This window comes from Delphinus delphis, chromosome 2 (genome assembly GCF_949987515.2).
Source record: "Delphinus delphis chromosome 2, mDelDel1.2, whole genome shotgun sequence".
Lineage (NCBI taxonomy): Eukaryota > Metazoa > Chordata > Mammalia > Artiodactyla > Delphinidae > Delphinus > Delphinus delphis.
Genome location: NC_082684.1, coordinates 9,382,974 through 9,401,552, shown reverse-complemented (window position 1 = coordinate 9,401,552; position 18,579 = coordinate 9,382,974). Strand labels below are relative to the sequence as shown.

At 43.9% G+C, this 18,579-nt stretch overlaps 1 protein-coding gene across 1 annotated transcript in view; it reads left to right on the top strand.

The window, feature by feature from the left end:
- Window positions 1-7,900, top strand: part of TUNAR (TCL1 upstream neural differentiation-associated RNA) — a 48,691-nt gene extending 40,791 nt beyond the window's left edge. Inside the window, exon 4 of the mRNA XM_060003325.1 lies at window positions 5,526-7,900. Within this exon, the coding sequence (XP_059859308.1) occupies window positions 5,526-5,711 (186 nt within the window). The 3' untranslated portion in view covers window positions 5,712-7,900. The remainder of the gene's footprint in view (window positions 1-5,525) is intronic.
- Window positions 7,901-18,579: the final 10,679 nt, after the last annotated feature.

The following is an 18,579-nucleotide window of genomic DNA, read 5'->3' as shown; positions in this document are numbered from 1 at the left end:
GAGTATAATTGCTTTACAATGGTGTGTTAGTTTCTGCTTTACAACAAAGTGGATCAGCTATACATATACCCTGCTGGAATAATTGAGTATATGGAAAAATAAATAAAATCAAACCAGTATTTCACCAATTCCAGTTGGATTATAGACAGCCGTGAAAAGGAAAACTTAAGGACTTTTGTAAGACGACTCTTACAGGCTCCGCATGGGGAGCTTTTATGTCTTGTTAAGGTATCCTTCTCTACACCAAGGTCATAAAGATGTTCATTATATTGTCTTATGAAAGTTTTTAAGTTTTCCTTTTCATGGTTGTGTATAATCCAACTGGAATTGGTGAAATACTGGTTTGATTTTATTTATTTTTCCATATGGATACTCAATTATTCCAGCACTGTGTGTCCAAAGGCCCATTTTCCCCCAGTGATGAGCCGTGTCCAAGTGTGTGTGGCCCCATTTCCGTTCTTCTGGCGTATTTGTCTAAAGCTTAACTACTAAAGCTGTATAGTAATTTGTGATGTCTTATAAGGCAAGTTCCCCTACCTTACTCTTTTTTAGTAAATAATTTGGCTGTCATTATTTCTTTGCACTTTGATATACACTTTAGAATCAGCCTGCCAAGGGGCACCAAAGACCCTGTAGAAATTTTGACTGCAGTAAATCTATAGGAATCACCTTGGGAAGAACTCGTGTTTTCTGGATATTGACTCTCACACTCCTTGAAGATGTATAGCTACCTTTTCATGTAGATGTACCTTTATGTCTGTTTGTAAACTACTCTTAATTTTCTTTATAAACATTTTACACATTGTGGTTAGATTTATTCCTAGATAATTTATATTTCAGCTGTTATTGCAGATGCTGTCTTTTTAAAATAAACATCTTTATTGAGATATAATCCACAAACCACAAAATTCACCTTTTCAAAGTGTACAGTTCAGTGGTTTTAGTATATTCACAGAGTTGGGCAACCATCACCAAAATCTTAAGTTTAGAACATTTTTATCACCCCCAAGAGAAACACCTTTCCTGTTAGCAGTTAATTCCCACTACCCCCTCCCTGCATATCCTGGCAGGAAGGAATGAGTGAGGGAATGGATGGATTTATACCTGTGTAGCAGGCCTCATGTCAGATATTGCCCGTTCCCAGTCTTTGCTTTCTGTTTTATTTTGGTTTTATTTTCCCCTCCCATCTCTATTACTGGTCTGGTTTCCAAGCTAATCTCCAGCCTCTTTCATTCTCCTCCTCTCCCTGGCTAGATAACATTTCCCAAAGAAAGCAATGTTCCAACCACTTCTTTGCTAGGAAGCCCCCTGTAGCTCCCTTGGGAATCTAGCTGCACTCCCAACACGGTTTCTCTGGGGAAATTCAGGGTGATAACTCAAGCACCTTGGAAGCAAACTCTGGGGATGCAACTCTTTTGTGAGTCGGAGAGGACCTCTTCTGGGCTCTTGGTTTGCTGCAGAGACCTCAGAAAGTAAACACAGTCGACCTCGTTATTCTCTTCCACTTCCTCCTAAGTCAGAGCTATTTCGGGTTAACTCAGGGAAGAGGCTAAATTCAGCCTTGAAACCAAAGCAGCCTCCACGACCGGCACTTTGTTTTGCTTGAGTGACTGCAATGACGGGTCTTCGGTTTTAAGGGCAGCACTCATTGTATCTCTTCAGACCGACCTTGGTGATCTTTTCCCTGCCCTGCAAAGATGGGGTCGGGGGGGATGCCAGATTCCTCTTCAGTACCCCCTCATTCATTCAGCATGCTTTACCCAAATGCCTGGTCCCTGCCAAGCCCTGTGCTTAGAGGTGGAGATCCAAAAGCTTGCTCTCTCAGGGCCTGAAGTCTAGCTAAGGAAACTACAAGAAACAAGAGACCCATGAGACAGATAACTGGCGCTTGGGTAGATGTCTGCCCAGGGCAGAGGGGGGAGTGGATGTACCTATGCCTTCCTGTGACTCCATGCGAAGGCTAGGCCATGGAGTCACCAAAATAAAAGAAGGGACCAATCTAGCACTCACAAGCAAGCAGGCAGATACAAGCACTTTCACATGCATACCCTATATCCCAGCAGTTCTTCTCTTGGATGTATGCAGCCAATAGGAAATTGCACACACATAAATTTTACATCGAAAGGAAGCCTTGCAAACAAATATTGAACTCTAGTTAATACATGCATGCTGCAGTATCTTAGGGGAAGTGTAATTATATTTGAAGTCTACCTTGAAATATACCCCCCAAAAGATGGACGAGTAGATGCATGGATAAGTATCTGATTAAGCAAGTATAGTAACATGCTAGTGGTGAAATTGAGTTGTTGAGTGTATGGGTGCTCACTATAAATTCTTTTTAGACTTTGCTGTATGTTGAAAATTTTCATTTAAAACCTTGGGGAAAATGCATACATGTGTTTGCCAACAGAAATGTACAAGAACGTTCATAGCAGCATAATGGCTTCAAACTGAAAACAATGCAATGCCCATCAGCAGTAAAATAAATGCAGAAACATGTGAGTCTGTTTATATAATGGGATACTGTTCACACTGAGAATGAGCCACAGCTACACACAACAGGGGTGAATCTGACCAACATAACCTTGGGGGGAAAAAGAGTCAAAAGAGGACGTGCTGTGTGGTTCTATTTCTATAAAATTCATAAACAGGCAAAACCAGCCTAGGATGTTAGAAGTCAGGATGATGGCTTTGAGAAGAAGGAAGAAAGAGATTGTGAGTGGAATAGGGGGCCATAGGGCCTCCTGGGGTACTGGAAGGTTCTGTTTCTTGATATTGGTGACAGCTAACAGACATGAACACTTATCAGGCTGTACACTTAAAGTCTGTGCACTTTTCTTTATGTGTATTATACATCATTAAAAACTACTAGGGAGAAAAAGAAAGAAAGCCAAACAGTTCCAGTTAGAAGGTTTGCCTAGCCAAAGCTTTTTTTTTTAAAAGCAATTTTAATTAGAAATTACATCCTACATACAGGAGTTATTCCAAGAAGTTTCATTTCATTGTCTAGGGCAGAGTGGACAGCTCTGAAAAGATGAAGTCGGCTCCAATCACTTCGCGGGGTAGGAACCCCCTCTGAGCCTACCAAGTAAACCAAAGTTGTGAAGGAAGTGAAACTTCCCATTAAGACGTTCATTTGTTCATTCATTCATTCCTGTTGCATTAATTCCCCTAGTCTTCACTGACTGTCTGTCTCTCTCCTCCACACAGACATCTATCCACGTACGCTGTGTTCCAAATCCAAACTTGATCCACAAGGCATGACCTGGCCCTTTCAGGGGTTCCCGTACCCAGAGGAAGAGACATGCAGACATTTCACCTTGCAACCATACTCCTCACCTTCCCGGACTCCTTTTCGTGATTCTTCTCACATATTTGTCCTGAGATATCCTCTGAGTCCTGAATTGATTACTCAGGGTTCTCCAGAGAAACAGAACCAATAAGAGATAGATAGATACACAGATAAGAGATAGATAGATACATAGGTACATAGCAGAAAGATGATAGATAGATATATAGATAGATAATAGGTAGGTAGGTAGATAGATAACAGATAGAAGGATGATAGATAGATATATAGATAGTTGATAGATAGGTAGATAATGATGATAGATAGATAGATGGGGGTTTATTATAAGAAATTGGTTTATGCCATTATGGAGGCCAGCAAGTCTCAGGATCTGCAGGGTGAGTCAGCAACCAGGAGACTCAGGAGAGCTGATGGTTTCATTTCAGTCTGAAGGCCTGCAGGCTCAAGACCTGGGAAGCACCTAGGTTTCAGTTTGGATTCGAAAGCAGGAAAAACCTGATGTCCCACCTCAAAGGAAGTCAGGCAGGAGGAGTTCCCTCTTACTCAGCCCTCTTCTGCTATTCAGGCCTTCAACTGATGAGATGAGGCCCACCCACACTGGGGAGGGCAATCTGCTTTACTCAGTCTACCGATTCAAATGTTCATCTCATCCAGAAACACCCTCACAGACACACCCAGAATCATGTTTGGCAAATGTCTTGGCACCCCAGTCAGGTTGACATATAAAATTAACTGTCACAACTCTAGAGCATGAATAGCCTTCCAGCTCTAAAGACACAGCTCTCTATTGGAAGAGATGCAGCCAGGGGCCCTGGCCTGGTCTGTGTCACTTCCCATCAAACAGACAAGCTGTCGATACCTCACATACATAGTTCATTTCTTACATATTGTTTGGATTAGTAATCAGTGGAAAAGAAGGCTTCAGCTGCCCACTAGGCCCCCTGGATGGCCACATTTATCATTTTAAAGAATAAAAAGAAAAGATTTTAGTTATTGCAAAATATATCATACATTCCGGAGAATCTCTGAAACAGTTGAAAGGATAAGGATAAAAATGAACCCCCGTGTACCCCCCCATCTAGCCTAAAAAATGGAAAATGACCGTATATTGAAGGCCTTTGGCTCCTCCCAATGGCTTTCCACTCTGTCCCCACCTATACGAAGCCACTCTACTGAATTTTGTGTTAATCATTCTCTTGCTTTTTAAAAAACATCAAAGTATATGTCTCTAAGTATATAGGTTTGGTTTGGCCTGTTTTGAGCCTTTATGAATTGACATATGCTGTGTGTATTCTGTGCAGTATGCTTTCTCACACTACCTGAAGTGTTGGGGCCTCATCCACGCCGTCACGCGTAGCCTCAGTGCATATAATATTCTTTTTGGTGGACATGTCCATTGTAGGGGCCACGTTTTGGTCTCTTCGACTCTTGGTGCCTGTTTGGGTAACTTCCAGTCCTCTTCTGTCACGGATGAAGCTCACAGAAGTGATCCTGTCCCCGTCTCCAGGTGCACAGGTGCAGGGATTTCTCTAGGGTGGACATGTAGGAGATCAGGTGCTCAGCCCAGTTGTAGAATATATGTCTCTTCGCTTCTCTAGGTAATGCCAAGGAACTTTCCAGAATGATTATACCAATTTATGCTCCTGCTGGAGGTGATGCAGGTTCCTTATGATGTTCTCCCCACCTCCTTTCCATCCAGTCCGGTCTCAGTTAACCACCTTCCCTAGGTGCAGTCACCCCTGCTCACAGGGCAGCCGGCACTTAGAACACAGTGTGGCTGTGATGCCCTCCTACACACTTCGTGCATATGCCGGACAGCGCTTCTCTAGGGTGGGATCCAATATGTGAACGTGTGTCAAATTGCCGTCGCTGTGGGAGAGCCCACATGTTTCAGTCAGACTACTGTGCAGCTGTCTGCTTCAAGGAAAAGGGCTAAATCAAAACCTCAGTGGAGTAGGTGGCGCCCAGGCTGGACTCCAGGGCTGATCTCTTTATGCCAGTGTCAGGACATTCATCCTTGAAATGGATCAGTCGTGCTCTGCCATTTCTCCACGGCCAAGAGCAATGGGTCCCAAGATTGGTTCCATGGAAGATTTTTCACCCCCACCTGAGATCTAGTCCCCAGACAGGAAATCACTGCCCTGCCCAATCTGCCTGGCTATGGAGAGGATGCTTATAAACCATCATCTTTTGTGCTGCCTCTTTCCAACTACAGGTTAGCCTGGGGAGGAAGATAAAGACGTTGACAACCAAGATGGTAATCACGAGTGGAAATGATGAAGACAGAGGAGGCCAGGAGAAAGAGAGCAAAGAAGAGAGTGTCTTGGCGATGCTGGGAATTCTCGGGACCATTCTGAACCTCGTCGTCATCATATTTGTGTACATATATACCACTCTGTGAAAGGCCCAGAGGGTGCGCAGGCCTTGGGATGGCCAAAAGAGTCCTGTGTGTCGGCAGATCAGTGACAGGACACTGCGCAAACAAGCGGCTCTGACCTACACACACCGTTCAATCAGATGTACCTTCGAACTTGATAAAGGGTCACCAGAAGAAACCGATCCTGCTGCGAGGATCAGACACTGAAGCACAATGAATCCAGCAAAACTCATTCACACAGCAAGGAACTCAGCGTCGCCGGCAGGGGACCCGAAAGGACGCTTGGGAGACTCGCCTTTGACGTCGTCTGGGAGCGGATGGGTGCAGTGGTTCATTATCCCAGGTCGCTGACGGATGTCACATGTTCAAAAAGAGGAACAGGGAGGACGCAGCTCACAGTGGACGCAGCTCATGGTGTGTCTCCCAGGACACGCAGTTCCTCCTAACTCGATGAGCTGTTTGGTACAAAAAACCACAGGGACCATCCTTTGGCAAGCATCCCATTCATCAAAAGTGTCTATTTGATACTGGGAAGATAACTTATTTTTCTTTTTTCATTGGCTTGACGTGTGTATCTGTTCATATCGAGGTTTATAAATATATATTTTTAATAAACGTGCTCTATTTTTTAGCATGAACCAAATATTTGGGGAGGCGCTCCTGGATCCATAGAGCTTTCTTTGGTTCTACCTGCTTGAACCCCTAGACTGCAGACGTTCTGTTGTGTAATCACGCTAGTCCTCATTCTGTCATCTTGTATTGTTTACCTTCTCTCTCCCTCTAGCTCGTCTCAGTCTGGAGGACGTGTTTCCGTAATACCAGCCGTGATCTTGGTTGGCGCATGTTTTAAGATTGTCTGTTGAGCGGCTTTTTATTGTTGTATCGGAGATATAAAACGATCGTGGGCATGTGGACCTTGGATGTACCGTATCCTTACTGAGAATTATGCATGAACAAGGGCTGAGTGATAGATCAGCTTTAAACAATGTTTTACAAGGACTACCATGGAGGAAGAGCGCGGCTACATCTGCAGATCGACTGTAGGATGGAGTATCCAGCTTCTTATTGGCAGCATTCTTGTGACCATTTGTTGAGCACATTTGATTTTAATGGCCACATACTATGAAAGATGGGAAGGACAAGGGGGAAAGCTGAGCTTTAGGTGCATCATTCCTTCCTTCATGAGCCGCCTGGGATCCTTTTGAGAGTAGGTGGGGTGTAAAGGGCACATGGACTCCCCACTGTAGGAGCTCACCTGGGTGTTTCAGGCTGTGAGGACACCCCTGAGACAGGTGACTTTTACAAGGGCACTAGAAGGGGATGCAATGATCACCCTAGAAGATTGCTGCATTTCTTAAAGTTCCTGGTTTATACCCACATGAAGCTACTTCCTCCCTGGCAGGAACAGTTGAATCAATGTGAATTTGCCCTGTTCTGCTCCCTGAAATGGGCCTTTCACGGGCTGCAGCGGCACGGCCTTAAAAAAGGAGTGTTAGAATTCCTTCTGCTAGTGTCAGCCTTGCCCGTGGGCAAAAGAAGCAGCAGTCTGCCTAGTTGGATTCGAATGATGCCCAGGAGATCTCCACCCCCAGGTCTCTCCATCCCTCTGTTGTGGTGTCTGAAATTCTACTGTTAGAGAGTCATTTCTTGGACTCTGCTAGGGACCGGGCCCTTTTATAAAGCAAATGCCCTGAGCACCCGGCTCTCATCAGGTGTCTTCTCTTCCCCACCAGAAGAAACAAAGTTGATGTGCATTCAGGGAGTACATGTGCCAGGCGCTGCGCCAGACCCTGTATTCCTTTAAGTCACTGAATCTTCCCAGTAAGTGAGCTAGGGAGTCTTCATCCCACATTGTAGAAGAAGAAAGGAGAGCTCAGAGAGATTGGGAAACTTCCCTGAGATCAGGTGGCTTCTAGTGGTGAGTCAGGATGCAAACCCCCGGTCTGTCTGATTCCCTAGCCCAGTGAGGGTCGGTCAAATGCTGGGAAAAGAGGGAATAGAGAGGTGGGGATGGTCCAGGAAAGGGCCCTCGGGGGTCAGATGCAAACCGATGGCTTTGCTGAGGGCTCTGCACCCCTCCATCCCTCCCTCATAAAAATAAACAACGCCTGGGAACTCCTTGCACCCTGGCAGAATGTCCCATGTGTAAGGACGAGGGCCAAGAGGCTGGTTAGAAATATAATGGACTATCAGGGGAGGGGGCCGTCTCACAGGTTCTGTGTGGTTCTAGAAAGACTATGTAAGAATTCTTAACAGTGGACAGAGTAAACAATAAAGGTGCAATGGAAAAACAAAAACAAAAAAAAACTACCGACGTCCTTTTTCCCCCTGCAGCGTCCTGGTATTTTTAAAACTCCGTGTCATTCCTTTATCTATACATATTGTTGTTTTATTAAAAAAAAGCACACAAAACAACATGACTGTTCAACTGAAACTGTTCCGTTTGGACTGTAGAAGCCCTGGTGAGTTTCCAAGTGTACTCATTTGGACTTTATTGAGGGGAAGAACTGCCTTTCCAATCATCTCAACAGCTCCCCGATTTTTCTTCTAGATTGTCCTAATCCACAGCCTAGAAATAACGCTGCCCGTTCAGTGACTGCCAACCAACGTGGCGGCACTGTTCTCTTGCAGAGAGAGCCCTTCGTTTCTGCTCTAATTTAGGAAAGCCCGAGAACACGCACTGGGCGAACTCGCAGCTTCCCCCAGGATCCCGAGGCATCTTGAGGGGATGTGACAGGAAAGCAGCCCGTGGCCCTGGATCTTGAGTGTCTAAGCACGCCGAGCCCAGCCTTGGCACCAATAGCAACGACCTAAATGACACGAGGGCTGTATACTTCCCAGCCAGCATACGGGACCCTCACATCAACACCGTGAAGTATGCATGCCTACCCCCAGATTACAAGAGAAAGAGAAAGGGGCTCAAAGCAGCGAATTGACTTTTCCAAGGTCGCACACCTGGAAACCAGTAGAATTAGACCTGGCTCTGCATCTGTGTGCCATCTGTACCTTGTGTGGTCCAGACTGTGGGTCTGAGCCCTGCTGGAGCCGTCTGGCTAGTCCCAGCACACAGCTTCCCACCACGCCTGCCTCTCCTTTGTCACAAGGCAGCTGGCCTGGTCGGTGTGGCTGAATCGTTGCCTTTAACTTCTACCCCAGAAAGCCCAGGCTCTGGCAGGGGGGAGCCAGGCACGCATGGCAGTGTGCCCTGGTGGTTTGGGGCTGCGAGGTGCTTGCCGATGGCCAGAAACAGCCTGGGCTTGAATCCCATCTCTGCCTCATAGGATCTAGGTGATGGCAGGCGATTCACACAGCTCTGTGAGCCTCGGTTTCCCTCATCTATCAACGAGGGGTGCTAATAGCCCCCAACCCCATCAGGTAGGTATTTTAACCCCATTTAACTGATGGAAAAAGCGTGGCCTGGAAAGGTGAGTTGACGTAGCAAAGGCCTGGGGACCATGACGTCAGCGGCTCCAGAAGTTGCTGCCTTCACCTTGACAGCCAAAGAATGACACTTAAACCCCGAAATAAAGATCTCCAGGGGGCTGGGGACAGGATGCCTCAAAGACTTTGAAGTTCAGTGTGAGGGACCCGGACTGTGGGAAGGCAGAAGAGGGGCTTGAGGCCCCTGTGATTCTATAGGTTGGGGTGAGGACAGGACAGAGAGACCCTTTTTCTGTTTTTCTTTTTCTTTTCTTTTTAGTAACCAATAACCAACTGAGGCCCAGACAAGATCAAGTCCCAAAGTCACACAGCTCTGTAGTCCAGGGTTCTCAAAGGTAGCCTGGGAAAGGAAAATGCAGAGATTTACTTTCATGAAAAGGGCTGCTGGTTATTGGGTATTGCTGCTGGGTATTGGGTATTGGACCACAAAACCTTTCCCATTGCTTGTTCTGGGATTTCTATGCAAAGCAAATGGCCTCTCAGAGGATCCGGGGCTCTGCCCCTGCCTCGTCCTCAGAAATGTGACAACCTAACCCCAAAGAGCACAGCTTTGAGGTGCCCTTTCCTGCAGGGGGGCTGGAGAGAGGCCTTTTATGCCAACAACGAAAGGGGACTGACGGACAAGCAACTCAGAACTACTCTTCCTTTCTTCATAAATCACACATGCGTAGTTACAGCTGAAAAAATTGCAGTTAAAAAAACTCTACAGAATTAAAATAAAGTTCTGTAGAATTAAGAATCCCCAAATACCGCCACCTAGAGGCAACCACTGCTAGTGTTTAGCATAGAAATTATAGACGAGTTGGCCTGCGTATCTGTTTGGTGAGACCATTTTCCTTGAAGTTTTAAAATTCCATTGCCTTTAGGTAGGGCCACTCTTTAGGTCACTGTCCCCACGTTCCCTGTGACAGTGGACAGCTTCCCTCATTTCTGTTATTTGCTAGATCCAAAAACATTCTAGATGGCCATCCAGACATTTCCCTATAAAGAGTAGGGGAAATAAATATTTAAAAAAAATATTAAATATTACAATTCACACAAATGGCGCCATGCTGCAAACGTTGCCCGCATATATTTTTTCATTAACAATTGTGAATATGCGCCTATATTCATCGATCTATTTAGACAAACCACTTGTAAGGGCCGTTTGGTATTCTGTTGCTTAGATGTACCATCACGTATTTCCCCATTCTCTCACTGTTGGTGGTTTTTAGGTGGTTGTCAGTGTTTTCTACGAACTACTCAGCCTTGCTCTTTAAAATATCCCAAGCATTATATGTGGAATCTAAAACAATGGTACAAATGCACTTATTTACAAAACAGAGTCACAGATGTAGAAAACCAACTTATGCTTACCATGGGGGGAGGGATAAATTGGGAGATTGGGATTGACCTATATGCGCTACTGTATATAAAATAGATTACGAAGAAGGACCTACCGTATAGCACAGGGAACTCTACTCAGTACTCTGTAATGACCTATATGGGAAAATAGTCTAAAAAAGAGTGGCTATATGTATATGTATAACTGATTCACTCTGCTGTAGAGCAGAAAGTAACATACCACTGTAAATCAACTATACTTCAAAAAAAAAAAAATCCCAAGCATTGCCCTTCCCTTGCCCAGCACCCCTTAGAGTGGTCTGAGGTGGTATCCCCACAAGTCATTGTTTCCCAGACTAAAATGAAGGTGGGGATCACCTGGATGCTTTTTTAAGAATGCATATTCTCGGGCCTCTCCCCCAGATCTCTGGTTAATAGCTCTGGCGTGGAGCCTGGCCTGGGGTCTTTTTAATGCATCTCCCAGATGATCAGGCATGTTTGGAGATGTTGATCCAGGTGAACCCAGGATGACCATCTGGGCTCGGGCCTGATTCTGAGCCCCTGGGACTCTGGTGGCTGTGCTGGTCTCGTACAGGTCACTTCGTCTTTATTCCCCTGTGTTTCTTTATCTATAAAAAGCTGATCGAAACATCTGCCTCACAGGTCATTATGAAAGTCAACTGAGGGAAGGCCGATACAGCTCCCGGCCGAAAGCCGTGCACGTGGCTGGGTGGCAGAATCACGGGCGGATAGGCTGGCACGTCTCCTCGCTATTAGAACTCTGCGCTCAGTGCAGGGGAATAGCCTGTAGAAACCCTGAAGTTATAGATCTTATCAACAGTTCGCTTCATGCATCACACACTGCGTATGGGTACCATTTACTAAAGAAACGCTGGGCCAAAACTTTCTTTCATATTCCTTCTAACAAACACCTATGTATATCTAATATAGGAACAATTCTTGTCTGTTTCTCTGTCTCTTTCTCTCCCACATTTCCCTCTCACCCTCCTTCTCTCTCTCTCCCTCTTCCCCTCCCTCCGTTCTTTCCTCCCTCTCTCTCTCCTCTAAACCCCAGTTTGCTTCCTTTCCCTCGCTGTTGCCATCACCCATGCCTAGACTTAGGGCTCTCTTTTTCCATCAACGGCCTGAAGAACACCAGAAAGCCCACCCATCTCGTGTTTCACTGTTTGTAATAGAAACAATCTCATTGGCCATCTGAGCGCTTTCCTAATAGCTGCTTTGGGAGCCCAGACTGGCTATTATAACGACACACATTAGGAAGAGAAAGTTCCAGAGGCCAGATTGTTGCTTTTTCTTCTGAGAAACTCTCCTAGAAGACCCTCTGGTGCCCATCCCCTAAAGGAAGGACTTCTATATGAGACGCCTCCAGAAAGATCCCCTTGGGGGCTGGAATACCCTCTGACATCATTACATAATGATTCTTTCCTCTCATGGGAAGCAGATGGAATGAACAGACTTAATATTTTCTGTTGTTTGTAAACAAGTTATACGAAACTGTGTATACTTTTCCAGAAGGGCTACATGCTGCCACGAGAAATAAGATCACATAATATATAATTTTTCACTACAAGATTCTTTGTTAAGAGATGTGCTTATTTACTCTATTTCTATTAGACAATAATGGGGAATGCAGAATGAGGTAAGAGTCATGATCGGATGTCTCTACAGCAAGGTAATAAACGATTAACACACCTCTCCCTATCTGGGACAGCAGCCTGCCAGGTATGCAGAGACTTGGCTCCAAAGCCTAGACGTTCAACTCTGTCACCTGCCCCTAATCACTGCAGGATAGCACAACCCGAAGTCCTGTACAGAGAGTCAAAGTGTCTCACCCCCAGCCAAGGGCAGGAAGCCAAAGAGTAACAGCTGAATAGTTCTAAGCACTGTAGCTAGTAAGCAATAAAAGGACAATGGTTTTCACTAGTATCTGTCTCATTGGGACTTAAAAGAATCAAAGTTAGATCAAGCAGAGGTGAGCCAGCCTGAATTCTGCCAAGATGCAAAGGTTGCTCCTCGAATCTCCCTGACCTGCAAGCTGACATCTTTCTCTTAATCAGGAAGACGCTTCTATCATGAAAGGCCAAAAGCACAGATTGATGATCCACTGGTGTGGACCAGCCACAAATTAAAGCTGCTGAGATGCCTACAGGTTACTGAACCTCTGGGACCTCCAGCCCAGGAAAGGTGGACTTCAGACATTTCCTCACAAACTTGTATATTCCAGAATAAACTTGTAGGTTCCACTGGCGTGTCCATACATGTTAGCTTAGCTGACCCCTTGATCAGTTCCCAGAGACTCGTATTTATAATTCTGAACAGGAATCGGGCAACACGCCCCAATGCGCTTGTCCTTCCCCTGGTTGTATCACCTTCTTGCCAGCTGAGTCCCTATTGTCCCAGCCTCTGAGGTCATTACCTGACAACGTTGGCCATGTTTTTTCCTTGGTAGCTTGTTTTCTGTTCTAAAGAGTCCACTTTAGTGGTTTTAGTTCTGAAGACTCTGCTGCAGAACTTTGGGTTCTAAAGCTCTAAAGATTCTGCCTCTGTATTAAAGAGACTTGAACTCACCTTCAATGCAATATTCTGGTTTGATGTTGGCTTGGCCACCCGAGCTGGGTGGTAGTTCTTTCTTCCCACACTTTCTCCCAGAAAAGTCGGTGGGTGATTCCATTGCCTGTGAGTATTTGAGCAATAAGTGTGTGCACAAAGTCCATCACTCTCTCCTCACCAGGGACCACCATCTCGCTTTTTTTGAGGACCAGGATATCATCCAGAAATGGGGATGGGGCTCAAAGCTGGAAAATCCGTGTTCAAGCCCCAACTCTGCCACCGATTGACTATTGATCTTGGACCAGACCCTCAATATTTCTGAATGAATATTTCATTTTCATGTCATGAATTTAATAAATCTGGTCTCTCAGTGTAGGTGTGTAGATTACATTTTTATGTAATAGCATTTTGGGAAGTAAGGAAAGTAAGCTTCTATTAGCTATTAATAAGAGCAATTAAAAGGTGTGTGTTTAAAATCTTTTTCCACTAAGGAATAATAATAAGGATAAAAGAATCAGATTCAGTGGTGTTTCAGAATCCTTTCACTGACGAAATTGTGTGTAGCTTCACGTGGGATGATGGCAAAGGTCTATTTAATTGAAAAACTAAATATTAGGGACTTGGAAGTAACTCCATATTAAAATCTGAGCACAGTTTGAGCACAGGTTCAATTACTTCATCAGTAATTTGAAATTTTGGCTCTGTTTTCTACTCACAAAGAAAATGAAAAGAGAAATAATTATTAGGAAGACAAAGGTGTGTATGTGTGTGTGTGTGTTGTGAACAGTATGACAGGATGGGAAATTTTTTAAGTCCTCCGTGTAGACAGAACTTGCCATGTATTTTAACCCCCTGCATGCCAGGTGATCCTCAGAAGAATCTCTGTGGAATGGATGCAGCAGCTGGAGACCAGACATCAGTCTCAACCAGGAATGAGTACATCCTTCCTGAACCCCCAAGCCAGTTCTCCTGTCCCCTCTGCTGGGTCTTTGCTTTTCCAGAAGACAGAGCCGTAGTCATGGCTGCTGAAGAGGTCACCATGAAGTTCTTTGTCTCTGCTACTCTCCTACAGTAGCTGGCATTTGTATTTCTGAGGTACGTCATTTCTGTGAGCCTCAATTTTCTCATCTATAAAATAGGATGCTACCTTGCAAAAATTCGGTAAGGTTTACAGACCATCCGTGTCCAGTGCCTAGCACGGTGCTTGGCATATAGAATGTGCTTACTGAGTGGAAGTTATTTTCCTTATTTCACCAAGACAAAAGAGTAAAGGGCTCCACTCAGTTCCTTTGAAGTCAGCCTTAGTAACCATCTCTTCTAACATGACATTCTAGACCCCTTTTGCGAAGTGATCTGGAAAGTGTAAGGAGTTGAAGAGTTCTGTTACTTACTAGTTGTATGGCCTTGAGACAAATTACTTGTCTGAGCACTTTTTTCTTAGAGGCAATGGTATCTGAATAGCATCTCCAGGGATGGATTGTAACACACCAAGACTTATTCTTCCTCCTGAAGTTTAGAATACTTCCATTATACTTCATATAATCCTAACTATGTCTCCAATAATTGGGATGCAAGGTGATTTGGGAGTCTCATTCTAGATCTTCCCTCCTGTTTCCTCTCCTCCTTCCAGAGCTGGTCTTTAGCTGGTAGACACCAGCATGGAGGTGCTCGCTGTCAGGGCTGACACCTGTTCTTATTGGTTGGAATCCCATTCTCATTAGCTAGTTCTTATGCCATACAGATGAGTAGATATTTTCAATAGCACTTTGCTTCCATCTGTTACCTTATGCCCAGCCTTCCTAGAAGGGGTCAGTACACTCCTTCATTTTCTGTATCCTCCACTACTATCCTTCAACCACCGTCAGCTCCCACCACTTCTCATGCTTCCTGCCACGTGGAAGAATCTTTGAGGCAAAAACTACTGCAGAAGTTCTTATGATTTGCCCAGTATTGCTTCCTAGCACAAGAGATACCAGTCATGGTACCATCCATTCCAAAATTCCCCTTCTAGCTGAGGCTGCCTCACAGTTAGTACTCTGCGGGAAAACAGTGCCAGACTCTTCTTAGCTCAGAGCTAGCCACCGTTTGTCCAGGGATGGATGATTGACCCAAGGGTGGCCATTCCATTGACAAGCCAAGGACCACAACATATGTAACCTGGCTCGAAAAGATGAACTGGGCCAATCCAATTTCTAAGCTATATACGTAGAAGTTTCCAGCAGGGATCTAGGTCAGAAGGATAAATATATTGACAGCTTTCATGATGTACAGATGGCTGGGAAAATGCACAGCCTGAAGGCTTGGAGTATAGTAAGCAGAAGAAGCAAATGAAGTATATGGACAGTGTGGTAGCTTGAATAATTGAGTCTAATTTTTTTATTCCTATACAGTAATAGTAACATATATTCTCCTCCCTCTTCCCACCTCCCATGGTTAATTCCCCAGCCTTTACTTTAGGTTTGGCTACATAAGTTGTTTTGGCTAAAGGAATGCTAGTGAACATGATATAGTAGCATCACATTCTGCATTTGGATTCTGCACTTGGGTTCTGTGCTTCTGCATTTGGGTTTTCCCTGTTGAGCTTCTAACATAATCATGAGAGAGTATATTCTGGGTATCTGCCGCCACTGCCACCTGAGTCTGAAAATGAGCCATCAGGATCAGAGTTTCCCCAGCCAACACACACCTGCAGCCTGAGCCACTTGTCAACCTGAAGACGTGTGAATGAGAAAGAAGTTGTTATTGTTGTCTACCACTGAGATTCTACGGTTGTTTTTCAGCCATAGCTGACTAATACAGGCAAAGTGAGGTGAAAATACTATGGTAGGGAGAAACTTGTATTTCTGACACTTCCAAGTTTGAGTTTTCCTGAACTTGGCAGTGCCCCCATTCCTCCCCTTGGGTTTCTGTGGAGCTCTTTTCAGCTTGTGCAATAAACTTTTATTTTTATTCAAGAAAATAGTCTTCTAAAAAGACAGATTCAGTTTTGTGGAGTCTACAGTTTCTACAATTTGGGGCCCTCCTTAAGAAAAAGAATACAAAATTACAAATGCAAAATTAGATACTAAAGTGAACCTTTACTTATAATGATCAAAAACATCACAACAAATTACTGGATTTTAAACATCTGAGCAGACTTCTACGTTTGACCATGATGGAGTAACTTATACCAGATCATCCTTCTTACTGGAAACAACTAAAATATAGACAAACTATATGAAGCCACCGTTTTCAACATTATTAGCCAACAGGCACACAGGACTTTGATTCTTAGAGAAGGGAAACACATGAGATGAGCCCCTAGATCTTTCTGGTTTTCTGCCTGTAGGAATTACCTGGATAATAATATGGGAGGAAGAGCCTAAGCAGAGTATAGCAGTCTCACTGAGCTGAAGAGGCAGAAACGAGAATTTGGGAAAGCTGAGATACCTGTATTTTGCAGTACAGCATTTGGAGAAAGGGGAATTGCCCAGGGAAGGAGATCCAGAAATCTGTATAAGGGTCCCCTGTAGTCTTTGCCAGGTAATATGCCATAAATGGGAAGGGTGAGACTCTCTGCTACCTGATGGAGGGTCTGGCAACTACTGGGAGTTTGTGAGCTGAACAGAAACTCTGTATGTCAAACATAGCTGGGATATATAGGAATTCCAATTACCCAGAGTAGAGAGACTTTACTAAATATACCAGGCATTCCACTGAGGGCCAGAAAATCATGCCATAGGGTTAGACTGCTCTAACCCCCAAACAAAGCTTAAAAACGAGCCTACAAAAACAAATCATGCTGGTTTGCCAGTAAATTAACTGCCAGATAGAACAAAACATAACACCCTATAAAGGTGCATCAATTAAATAAATAAACAAATAAATAAATAAATATGGTGTTACAATGAAATTTAGACTCCCAACAATGTAGCATTCACAATTTCCAATATACAATAAAAGATTGCTACAAATACAAAACAAGAAAATATAACCCCCAAAAGAAACAGTCCCAGAGATAACAGAGATTTTGGAATTAGCAGAAAAAGTCTTCAAAATAGATGTTATGTAAATATGTTTCAGAATTTAAAGGAAAAGATGGAAGTAATGAGTGAACAGATGAGGCATCTCAGTAGAGAAGTAGAAGTTATATAAAACAGCCAATTGAAAAATGCAATTTCTAAAATAAAAAAAATTCACTGGATAGGGTTTACAGCAGTTTGGACATACATAAGATCACTAAACTTGAAAACAAGGCCATAGAAACTATAAAAGAAAAATGCCCAGCAATCACAGTAAGATCCTTTTTGATCCACCTCCTAGAGAAATGGAAATAAAAACAAAAATAAACAAATGGGACCTAATGAGACTTCAAAGCTTTTGCACAGCAAAGGAAACCATAAACAAGACCAAAAGACAACCCTCAGAATCGGAGAAAATATTTGCAAATGAATCAACGGACAAAGGATTAATCTCCAAAATATATAAACAGCTCATGCAGCTCAATAACAAAAAAACAAACAACCCAATCCCAAAATGGGCAGAAGACCTAAATAGACATTTCTCCAAAGAAGACATACAGATGACCAAGAAGCACATGAAAAGCTGCTCAGCATCACTAATTATTAGAGAAATGCAAATCAAAATTACAATGAAGTATCACCTCACGCCAGTTAGAAGGGGTATCATCAGAAAATCTACAAACAACAAATGCTGGAGAGGGTGTGGAGAAAAGGGGACCCTCTTGCACTGTTGGTGGGAATGTAAATTGATACAGCCACTATGGAGAACAGTATGAAGGTTTCTTAAAAAACTAAAAACAGAATTACCATATGATCCAGCAATCCCACTACTGAGCATATACCCAGAGAAAACCATAATTCAGAAAGACACATGCACCCCAGTGTTCATTGCAGCACTATTTACAGTAGCCAGGTCATGGAAGCAACCTAAATGCCCATCGACAGACGAATGGATAAAGAAGATGTGGTACATATATACAATGGAATATTAGTCAGCCATAAAAAGGAACGAAATTGGGTCATTTGTAGAGATGTGGATGGATCTAGGGAGTGTCATACAGAGTGAAGTAAGTCAGAAAGAGAGAAACAAATATCGTATATTAACGCATATATGTGGAACCTAGAAAAATGGTACAGATGAACCGCCCTGCAGGGCAGAAATTGAGACACAGATGTAGAGAACAAATGTATGGACACCAAGGGGGGAAACTGGCGGGGTGGTGGGGGTGGGGGGGTGATGAATTGAGTGATTGGAATTGACATGTGTACACTGATGTGTATGAAATGGATGCCTAATAAGAATCTGCCGTATAAAAATAAATAAATAAAATTATAAATAAATAAATAAAATACAAAAAAAAAAACAACCCAAAATAGTGTCTTAAAAGAAGAACAAAGTTTGAGGATTTACATCACTTAATTTCTTTTTTTTTTTTGCGGTATGTGGGTCTCTCACTGTTGTGGCCTCTCCCGCTGCGGAGCACAGGCTCCGTACACGCAGGCTCAGCGGCCATGGCTCACGGGCCCAGCCGCTCCGCGGCACGTGGGCTCCTCCC